The 11662-nt window shown below is 45.0% G+C and overlaps 1 protein-coding gene across 1 annotated transcript; it reads right to left on the bottom strand.

Moving 5' to 3' along the window:
- Window positions 1-1100: 1100 nt before the first annotated feature.
- On the bottom strand, window positions 1101-8468 carry LOC126537904 (membrane metallo-endopeptidase-like 1). Its single transcript, XM_050185012.3, has 3 exons — window positions 8257-8468; window positions 2939-3085; window positions 1101-2761 (listed from the first exon to the last, which is right to left on the bottom strand). Exons 1-3 carry the CDS (start codon window positions 8413-8415, stop codon window positions 2417-2419), a joined length of 651 nt encoding a protein of 216 aa, XP_050040969.2. The 5' UTR covers window positions 8416-8468; the 3' UTR covers window positions 1101-2416.
- Window positions 8469-11662: the final 3194 nt, after the last annotated feature.

An 11662-nucleotide genomic window follows, 5' to 3' on the forward strand; every position in this document is an offset into this window, starting at 1 on the left:
GACGGGAAATCTTATCAAAACTCAGGTAAAATTAAGCAAGACATAGCTGCAGGTATGGAAGTAAACGTTTAACGTGGAAAAACGAAGCTCAGTATTGTAAGACTTTTCAGACCGTCTTGGGAGGACACCCATTACTATTTCGTAGGAAACGCAGATCATGGAAGTCCGGCGACAACTTGACAGCGCAACATGCGGAACCTTGTGATGAACAGCCCGGTTTCACAGGCCGTTGTCAACAGCCCAGATTAGCATGACCATTTAGGGATCCACACACACGCACACACCACCTTTATGCTCGCCCCTGTAGCACCCGCCCAAAAGCCCGGGTCCTTTGTTCCGACGGCAATGCCACTGTTACGTTCTTGACGATACGCTGCTGGCATGTAGTGTGACTGACAGTTGATGCCGGTGTCACGGCTTTGCACGGGACGTACTGCACATCTGGCTCCTGGCAAGTTGTATCACCATTGGGACTGCTGTGGCTTCGGTGAACCAACCGCACGTTCCAACGATGACATAGCTTACGGCGAGAGAAACCCCCCATGCCCTACGATTATCCCAGTTTTTGTATATCGAAGCGCCTCGCACACCAAGACCAACTTATCACAGCCCTTTATTCCCTAATGTTGTCATTAAGTTTTTTGTATCAAGTGGGAACCAAGATATTTTTTTTACAGTCTTCGAAGCTTGCTTAACGTTCATCACTATCTACGAGACCGGTAAGGTTAGCCATTCTTTTAGTAGCGCTTTCATGGATAGTGCTCGGTTAGGTACCACATTACGCTTTTTCAAAATATACTACGGTGAGGAGGCCTGCCATAATAGTCTATGCGTTAATAAGACGGGCCCCCTCACCGCATTATTGCTAGAATGAGGAGGCACATACTATCGGACGGCCCGTTTCACTGGTAGGTACAGTCACAACGTAACAACGCGCTTTTATTCGTTGGTCTATGGCCACCAAAGCCGCATATACCTAAGCCCTCCCTCCTACACCTGGGTAACTCAACTCGTCACTTCTCTCCCCATGGAAGGTACCTCCGTTTCAGGCTTGTGGTGAAGCATAGTACAAAAGAACAAACAACGCTGAAGTCTAAAGGGGAAAGTAATAATGTTTAATGTTGTCGAAGACGCCATTGAAACACACGATCCCACTATCATGAGACCAACAATTTTATGCATGGCCATGAGACCAAACGGAGTGGTGCACTAGAGCACAAGTTCTGCATCCGCGGCTGTTACCCCGTCACTATAGTGCTATGGTTACATTAAAGAGCTCCCTTACTCAGTCCGTTCTTTCCCAGAAAGAATTTAGGTGCCATGCTATAGCCGCCGTGGTGGTCACAAGGTTTCTTTGAGTGAACATTCTGCGCCGCTTCCGAAAAGAATAAAGAGACAAGAGTGAACAGCAACTATGTAAATAGCGCTTGTTTGTATATTTTGTTAATTTTACTCTTATACGGGGTAAATTCAGCTGCGTCCTCTACAACCAGGCTGTATGCTCACGATAAGGTCAGCTTTATAGAAAAATTTGTGGACATTGTGAACGATAGACAATATGTTGTATCTACGTTCGATGGTAACTTCCGTCATTTTCTTTGTGTCGCTTCTCATAGATGTCTGTTCATGTACCTAATGTTGTCATTAAGTTTTTTGTATCAAGTGGGAACCAAGATATATTTTTACAGTCTTCGAAGCTTGCCCAGTAAACTGAAGCATGACCTTTACAAAAGAAAGTAAAGAACTTGTGAATGGGCCGGGTTCCTTCTTTTTTTTTTTTTTTTTTTTGAATGCTGAAATCTCCACGCCTATACGTTTAAATATATTTTCTATATTTTTTTTGCGAATGCATAACATGGTAGACGAAAAAAGCGAACATCTGGCCCGTGTAGATTAAGGACGGATGTGTCAAGGCGCCACACCTCGTGCAGCACGCTCTAGCGACGTCACCACTCAAGGTGCCTTATACCTTATGCGTAAGACTCATTTGGCCGTTCGACATTTAGTTTTATTAATTTTTAATAATGCAGCAACATCATTTGCTGTCTTCCACATGCCCGGCAATCAATTTCTCTATATTTCTGACAACCATGCGAATTCACCACGCAGACAACTGGGTACCTGTCTAGCGCGTCCAGGTACGAAGAGCAAAGTAAGTTACGCGAAAGCGGTTCGCGAAGCAATTCAGTGTGGCGAGGCACTGCGCAAATCGTTACAGATTTTGATTTACTTAAACTGAAAGTGAGGCTCAGCAGAGTCAGAACCCGTTGATACGGAAGCGAAACAATATTTGCTTTTGTTTTTCGGTAATACCAAAACGGAAGTACAAGTTATTTCTTCAAAGAGTAAATAGGAAAGAACACACGAAACGCTTGTGTTTCACTGCGACATACACCGACCAGTGGCATCCATACTTTCACGACCAGAAGGTGCACTGGCTCTCCGGGTTCATGAGGGACCCCGGGGGGCAGCGGAAGGCGGTCGAGAATTCCGGCATGTGCATGAGTGGCGCCACGCAGCGTACGTGGAATGGCGAGTGGCGCACGTGTTCGGTGTTGCTGTAGTGGTAGCAATACTTGACGCAGGTGCTGATGAAGAACAAACGTTCGGCTGATATGTTGAGGCCCAACAGCCAAGTATCCCGTTCGTGAGCTGGCAGTGACGAGTAGGCCCAGTACGATGCTGTAGTGCCAACGAAATCGGCCAGGTTCTCCGAGTCGAGCACATCGTCCGCAATCTCCTGCCGTGCCAGCTGTTTTCGCTGAAAGTCAATACGTCAACCAATTAGGTGATTCAGCAAGCGTTTGCTGTATGAGCGACTTCGCTCACAGCATCGTTCGTAGCTGGGCGGGCCCAGCCGATCCTTAGAGGCACTTCATGGCGCTGGCGATGAAGGGACCAGCGAAGCACTAATAAAATTAAACGGGCGTCCACTCACGAGAGCCATGGCTGATCTGCGCAGGCAGACCGCCCTTTTTCCGTACTCCGTTTGGAACTGTGGCGTTACCCAGACTCGCTCCTCGGCATTTTCGTCCAATGTCAAGCCCGATACGTCGTACATGTGCATAATCTCATGGCCAATTATCTGCGAAAAAGAAAACATAAAAACAAAATGTCGCAGAAACATCTTATATGATTGACAAAGGCAGCGTCAGCTATCATATGCGACCGCGCTGTCCAATTCGACGCCGCCGCTTCATTAACGATACACTTTACCCCTATAACCTGATCAGAGGAGGCTGTTTTAGCGCTGAATCAGCAACGGCACAGTCAAAATTTCGACATAGTAGGCACCCGTGGGCCAAGCTAGAACTGCATAACAGTACTAGGAAGGTGAAATGAGGTATAGCACTACTACGCCTCAGATATCCGGTGACATACAGCGCGCTCGTCGAGGGGCGCGTGCATTTTGTGAAATCGGTGACGGAACACCACGCGCAGCTGTGGTCGCTGCGACAAACTAATTAGGCGCCCCTCCATCTGCTTCCGCGTAACATGGCTTTATTCTCCACTCCTGTACGCTACTCATCCTCACTTTTCTAGAATTTTACAGTGTTGTTTTTAAGTTTATGTTGACGTAAAAGAAAATGTTGCTCTCTCAAGATTATCATGTGAGAAGGTCTCCATTCTAAACGTCACATCGAAAGAAGTATAACGCTGTAGAGGTATTCAATCCTGAAACAGGTTAGCAGTAATAAAGCAAAAGCAGTAGTGAGTTTCCTGGCTCTGCCGAAACTCGTTCAACCGTTCTTGCAGATTTTTTTGTTTATAGTAGAGATGTCGTGGGCACATTGAGATGCTAGAGCTGATGTAACAGCGGATAATCAAAATCATGTACAACATGGGCCAAGCTATTTACAAAACGGACTGCGAGATAAGATACAAATATGGGACCACTGATGTTCTGTCAGCTGTCCCAGTAGGCAAACCACACTTTTTCTGTAGATATTGAATAACGGATCACCAGAAATTATTTGCCTTAGGTATAAAATGCATTTCTAATTTCGCAAACTACTAAACCATAAAATGTATTTCTAATTGCGCAAACTAGTTCGAAGGCGAAAATGCGGATCTGGTTCAAAAAACGCCATCATAAGTTTATTTTTATGTTCACAGCAGCACGAGGGCCTCTTGCAGTAGTTTTAATGCGTCCCTGTCGTGGCGCCAGCTGAATCCAACTGGCACCTGCAAATTTCCTTATTTCATCACCCCATATTATTTTCTGCCATCCTCGCCTGAGGTTCCCTTCTGGTGGCACCCGTTCTGTAAAATTAACGGCACACCAGTTATCTGCCCTAAACATTACATCGCCTGCCAGGCTGCATTATTTTTTCTCCTGATATCGGCTATTGCCGTTTCCTTTCTTATCCACACCGTACTTTTCCTATATCTTAATGTTACGCCTAACGTTTCTCGTTGCATCGCTCTTGCGCAGTCCTTAATTGCTTCCGAGCTTCTTTGTTAACGTCCAAGTTTGAAAACAGTGAGCTCTCCAATTTCCAGTTTGTCACACCTATTCCTTTTTTCTGCAGTTCAGTGTTCTGACGCAAAACGTAAACACCGATACAACGTGAGCGCGCGACAGCGCTCGCAAAGTGTAGCAAGCAACTCTACAAAATGGTTGATTAGAAGAGTGCGAAGAAATGAGAAGGCCGCGATGTAGCTGTCAGTTTCTCTTACAAAAAAGCAGCTGCCTGACCGATAGCAGGTCACTGCGCTCCGGCTTATGTCCCCGATAAAGACTACGACTGAAACTAGGGAAAAAACGTAACTTTATTGCGATCGCATTTACATGGATACCACAGGCGAATATTTCGTTTTCGGCACGGCCCCAGATGACAGCGTCGCTGCCTTCTGCCGTATAAAGCGTACGTAGTCTGTATATCGCGCCGGTGCGCCGTATAGGGAGGCGGATGAGCGCGCGTCTCATTTTCTAGGCCGGCCTAGGCTGCGCATCACATGGCATTGGGTAGCTGTGGGAGCCTAATATTGAAGGCAGTCTGCGGTGGGTTCCTAGCCAAGGCGAGACGGAAGGGCTGGCGGCTTTGTGTGCGTTGTGTTCTCGCACGCCTAAAGTTGAAGGTCACTCCACTGCAAATTTCGGAAACATGCTGAAACACGAGGAAGAACGAAGCGGAATTCGCTTGCTGCTCCAGGCGTTCTCGATCAGACCAGCGTTCTGAGAGCAAGTGTCTGCTGTGATCCAATGGGATAGTTAATTTTTTTTCTCTGCGCCCACAACAACATGTTTCTTAATTCTTTTTCTAAGCGCCTTCTCACTGCTATTTAATGGCGTATAAAGCCCCGAACTTTACTACGTGTAGTTGTCTAATACATTGCTATGCTTAAATACAGGGTGTTCACGGCGAACATGTTCAAAAATTTTTTTAAGGTTGCCTGTAGCAGATAGCGCAATTTTAGCCCATGATCTGGTCTAATCGAAGAGGCAGACTTGCAGAAAAAGTTGAGATGCATTATCGACTAACTTCCAAAAATTTCCTATTGAGTTTTAACTGATTGAATTATGGCCCATATTGCAAATTAGAAATTATAGCCGAGGAGTCCGCAAGGCGCATCCACTTTGAACAAAGTCTCATGATGACGCCAGTTTTGATATATTAATTCTCGAACATTGCGGGGAAATACATTGGCGTTCCAGTTACTTTCTTAGGAAAACGTATTCTTATGCACTGAAGCATAGAAACAACAGGAACGCCAATGCATTTTCGCGCAAAGTTCGGGAATTAATACCTCGAAACTGGTGTCATCCTGATAATTCATTCCAAGTGGTTCCGCCTTGCGAACTGCATGGCTAGAATTTCTAAATTGCATGAGCCATATGCTAATTAGGTAAAACATAATTGGTGAATTTTCGTTAATTCGCCGAATACGATACAATTTTTTTTTTTCTGTAAGTAATGGCTGCGCCTTCGAGAAGACCGGCTCATGTACTATAATTGTGCTTCTCTGCCACAGGCAACCTTTAAAAATTTTTGGAAGTTTATGCTGTAACACGCCAAATATTTTACCTTTCGGACGATATTGAGATATTTCTTTTATTGATGGGAGCTGTTGTACCGTTGCCCTGTCACTTTTAAGAGGCCAACAAATAAGTCATTCAGTAGTGCGGGCTCCCTGAAAGCACTTTTCTGAGCGCTCATAATGCATGTGTAAGGAGCGCGGGCCCGCATTCACGTTGCATTATACTTCGAGTTTTCTGGAACTATGAAAGACAGAAAGTATTGCTGCGGAAAGCATTGCGAGCTGAAACCATTCTACTTCAAAGTATGTTTCCAAATGGGACGCACAATGTGATGCTCGAGCTTACGAAAAGTGAAATTATCTTTTATAGATTTATATATATAATTTATTTCATACAAGTCGGCTAATAAATATGGAACGGAAGCAACTACCAAGTTTGCGCAAGGTGTCCGCTAACAAGACGCGGTTACTGATTACCTCGTATTTTGCAGCTCTGTCTTTGTAATAAGTTTGCCCACATTATCTGCGACGCCACACAGAACAATACTGAAGCAGCCTCCGTGTAAAATAAGTTAGCACATTAGCGACGTGATCACGAATGGCGTAAATATTTTACACCACGAATGAAGAGTAAATATTTCAGTATATTTGGTATGTTTTTTCAAGCTTATCTAGAGAATCCCAAGACACTTTCGTGCAATTTTCGTGGAGCTTAATTCTGCAAAAGATTAACATGCGCAGACACACGTTATCAAAATCATCCTTAGCGTGCTCTCAGCGGTATCTGCGAAGAACCTGGTTGACATTTAGCGACAATTTACCCATATACCGGAACCAACCAATTTGGCCACACTTTCACCTGTGAGAGCTGCGATCGACAAACTCGTGGCGCTCGAGTACTCGCGAACAAGTCATCACAACTGAGTGATCAGAAGAATGCAGTGATGATGATTGCAGGACAAAGTGTTCACGACGACGAAACGACAACGTCTCCGCGATGGCCACGCTGTACCACTGGCCAATTTTTTCAAAAGCGTAGCCTTTGTTTGCGAACATCGCCGGGTTTAGTGACCGTGGGAGCTGGACCCTGGCTGCTCCCTTTCTGCACCCTGGCCAACCAATCACAGCGGAGACGCCCCGACCGCTGCGCTGGGATCTCTTCAGCAACATCACATGTCGCTCGCCTCCGCGCATCCACGGTGGAGCCGGCTTTGCGGGGGAAAGAAAAAATAAGAACGAGAAAGCTCGACTGCGCGCATTCGCGACTGCAATGCAATGAGGAATTAAACGCTTATTGCGTGCAGAATGGATTCGAATCGCCGTATGTAAGTGTGCGCCTGCTGCCTCTGAAACCATTACATTCAAGACGGCTGTCGCAATAGTACTCCCTAATGGTCAGGAACTCGGCTTAACAAAAGGTAAGGTTTAATTTATATGCACCGACGCTTGTATGTGTGTGTTTCGTCTCTTTAGACACTCGCACGAAGCTTCACTGCATGAAGATTTCAGCTTATTGGATCTTCTGCAAATTTTTTCACGTGGTATTCAGCGCTACAGGAAAGAGGTTTCGGAGGTAGAAAGGGACAAGAAGTTGTGATTTTTTTTCAATAACAGACCGAAGAAAAGAAGGACACAAAAGGACAAGGACAACATAGCGTCTGTGCTTTTCAGTGTTCTTTAGGCTCGGGCTTATTTTACTTGCGACAGGCGACTCAAACAGCGCGTGGCGCTTTGATTACAGTACCTGTCATGCAGATCAATTTTCCTGTATATATACAGGAACACTAATGCAGATGCTGGCGTAGCGCCTCCTAGGTTGGGGAGGCGGTAGAAGGCGGTGTCTACTTCAAATTGCCTGTGAAGATGGAGGGGACCCTGCCAACTTCAAGAATACACTACGTACTCATTGAACCTTTGAAACAATGGCCTTTTCTTCTTTCTAGCTGGCATGGAAAAGCATGATGTGCTCTCCGCACGTCTCGTGGATTGTTCGGTAATTATAGTTGCTGTTGTATATACAGTATGTATACGAACTAGTCATTCATTACACTACTTCTCGTTCTATATATTCTCCTAATCCGTTTTATTTTGTTCTTTTTGTGTTTTTTTACGCTTCCCCTTCTTGCTGGTTCTTTAAGTGTGATTGAACCGGTAAATTGATTGCCGCAGGAGACGTTTCTTCTTTCATTCTTTAAGGCAGTTTACAAGAGAATGTAGGATTTAAAGCTTGCTCTAGAGTGGCAGTAAATGACATAAGTAATTGCCAGTTCTCACCGTCCCGAGACCACCATAGATGAGGGCCGCTGGACCGTCGAGAAAGAGGAAGGGTCGTTGGAGCAGCGCTGTCGGGAGGATGATTGAGTTGTAGAAAGGTGCGTAGTGGGCGTTTACAGCCGATTCATCGTAGAGCCATGTCGTCTGGTCGGTCCACATTTGATAGGCGGAGAATGACAAAGCCTTTCTCCACGGAGTGAAAAACTGGTCGAGTTGCACGTCCGGATACATTTCTGTGATGAATACAAAATTGCCCACTCATTTAGTCATTGACTTGGCACATCGTCCTTTCACGTATTGCTCTATGGGCATTTTATGAAATGCGTACTGCAGTAGCTCAAATCGCGCAGCTGGAGCTGCACTCCCATTGTTTCGCCCTTAAGAGCATCACAGTTTTGACAAATGGATGTAATTTCTTTTGCGTTTCTAGGATTCTTTAGGTCTTGTGGATTTTTATACCCCTAGACCTAAATAACCATGAGTCCGGTGTACAGAAAACACACTCATCTTAATGTCCTTGTCCACGAGGTTCTATACTTTTTTCATATATTTGTTTACATAAGTAGAGCGGCATTCCACATAAACTCACGAATCGTTGGAAACAGCCTTTTATGTGTTTGAACACGTTATTTTTCGTGTTCGCATATAAACATGCAGCGCTATGTCCAGATGTCCAGTTTCTGATGGACGCTCTGCAAGCGCGATGTCTCCCGAAGACAGTTCTGGACAGCTTCACCCTCTAGAAAGCGCTGGAGAGGATGACATGCCATAGTGTTCCTCTTCTTCCCTACAATATATGGCATACAAGATGGAGCCCGAGCGCACAACTATCTCTCTCTCTCGTCATATATATATATATATATATATATGGTAGAAATCGTTTGGTAGAAATCCACGTGCGGATTCTGCCAAAAGCACCATTTGCATGCATATCTTGTGGTTTTGCAGAAAACAACATCCGCGTCTACCAAAAGATGCATGCATATATATATATATATATGACGCATATATATATATATATATATATATATATATATATATATATATATAAGATGCGGCGGTGGTGTACACGTACAATATCCGCCTCGCGTGCAAGAGAACCGCGATTCGAATCCCGGTGCCGCGCCATTTTCCACCGGATTAAACAAATCCGCGTGTTCATAAAATCGCATAAACAGGCCTGGAGTTCGGCCTGTTGCCGGTGACCAGAACCAGTAACGCACTCCCTCACCAGAGCAGGATTGGCCACCCTGGTGCAGTACTTGGCCGCAACCTGAATACAACAATCAAACCCCGGCCTTCAGTCCCCAGCAGCTGCGAAGCAACTGATCACAGCGGCTTTCAGATCTCTGACGCAGCACAGGGTGCTAAGAATACCTGGGTCCGAAGAGGCCGCCATTTGAATCTGAACCTGGCAACATTTATCGCTACATCGTTGTCCAGTCAGGCGAGTCTAGCAGTGCTATTGGAGGAATTAAAGGGCAGCAAATGGGATATAATAGGGTTAGTGAAGTTAGGAGGACAAAAGAAGCATATACAGTGCTAAAAAGCGGGCACGTCCTGTGCTACCGGGGCTTGGCGGAGAGACGAGAACTAGGAGTCGGATTCCTGATTAATAAGGATATAGCTGGTAACATACAGGAATTCTGTAGCATTAACGAGAGGGTGGCAGGTCTTGTGAAACCTAATAAGAGGTAGGCATTGAAGGTCGTACAGGTTTACGCCCCTACATCCAGTCCTGATGACCAGGAAGTCGAAAGCTTCTATGAAGACATGGAATCGGCGATGGGTAAAGTCAAAACAAAATACACTATACTGGTGGGCAGCTTCAATGCCAGGATAGCCAAGAAGCAGGCTGGAGATAAGTCAGTGGGGGAATATGGCATAGGCTACCGGAATAGCAGGGGAGAGTTATTAGTAGAGTTTGCAGAACAGAATAATATGTGGATAACGAATACCCTCTTCCGCAAGCGGGGTAACCGAAAATAGACGTGGAGGAGCCCGAATGGAGAGACTAGAAAGGAAATAGACCTTATACTCTGCGCTAACACTGGCATCATACAAGATGTGGACGTGCTCGGCAAGGTGCCTTGCAGTGGTCATAGGATGGTAAGAACCAGAATTAGCCTAGACTTGAGGAGGGAATGGAACAAACTGGTACATAATAAGACGATCAATGAGTTACCGGTAAGAGGTAAACTAGAGGAATTCCGGATGAAGCTACAGAACAGGTATTCGGCTTTAACTCAGGAAGTCGACCTTAGTGTTGAAGCAATGAACGACGATCTTATGGGATCATTAAGGAGTGTACATTAGAAGTCGGTGGTAATGCCGTAAGACATAATGCCAATATGCTATCGGAGAAGACGGAAGATCTGCTCAAGAAACGCCAATGTATGAAAGCCTCTAACCGTACACCTAGAACAGAACTGGCAGAAGTTTCGAAGTTAATCAACAAGCGTAATATAGCTGACATAAGGAAGCATAATATGGATAAAATTGAACATGCAACAACAAACGGAGGAAGCCTAAAAGCAGTGAAGAAGAAACTATGAATAGGCAAGAATCACATGTATGTGCTAAGAGACAAAACCGGCAATATCATTACTAATATGGATGAGATAGTTCAAGTAGCTGAGGAGTTCTATAGAGGTTTATACAGCACCAGTGGCACCCACTACGATAATGGAAGAGAGAATATTCTAGAGGATTTTGAAATCCAACAAGTAACGCCAGAAGATGTAAAGAAAGCCTTGGGTGCTATGCAAAAGGGGAAGGCAGCTTGTGGAGGATCAGATAACAGCAGATTTGTTCAGGGATGGTGGGCAGATTGTTCTAGAAAAACTGGCCACCCTTGATACGACATGCCTAATGACCTTGAGCGTACCGGAATCTTTGAAGAACGCTAACATAATCCTAATCCATAAGAAAGGGGACTGCAAAGACTTGAAAAATTATCGACCGATCAGCTTACTGGCCATTGCCTACAAAGTATTTACTAAGGTAATCGCAAATAGAATCGGGAACACTTTAGACTTCTGTCAGTCAAAGGACCAGGCAGGGTTACGTAAAGGCTACTCAACAATAGACCATATTCACACTGTCAATCAGGTGATCGAGAAATGTGCGGGATATAACCAACCTTCACATGTAGCTTTCACTGGTTACGAGAATGATTCAGTCGAAATCTCAGCAGTCGTGGAGGCATTACGGAATCAGGGTGTAGACGAGCCGTATGTTAAAATACTGAAAATATATCTATAGCGGCTCCAAAGCCACCGTAGTCCTCCATAAAGAAAGCAACAAAATCCCAATAAAGAAAGGCGTTAGGCAGGGAGGTACGATCTCTCCAATGCTGTTCACAGCGTGTTTACAGGAGGTATTCAGATATTTGGAATGGGAGGAA

This window comes from Dermacentor andersoni, chromosome 3, assembly GCF_023375885.2.
Source record: "Dermacentor andersoni chromosome 3, qqDerAnde1_hic_scaffold, whole genome shotgun sequence".
Lineage (NCBI taxonomy): Eukaryota > Metazoa > Arthropoda > Arachnida > Ixodida > Ixodidae > Dermacentor > Dermacentor andersoni.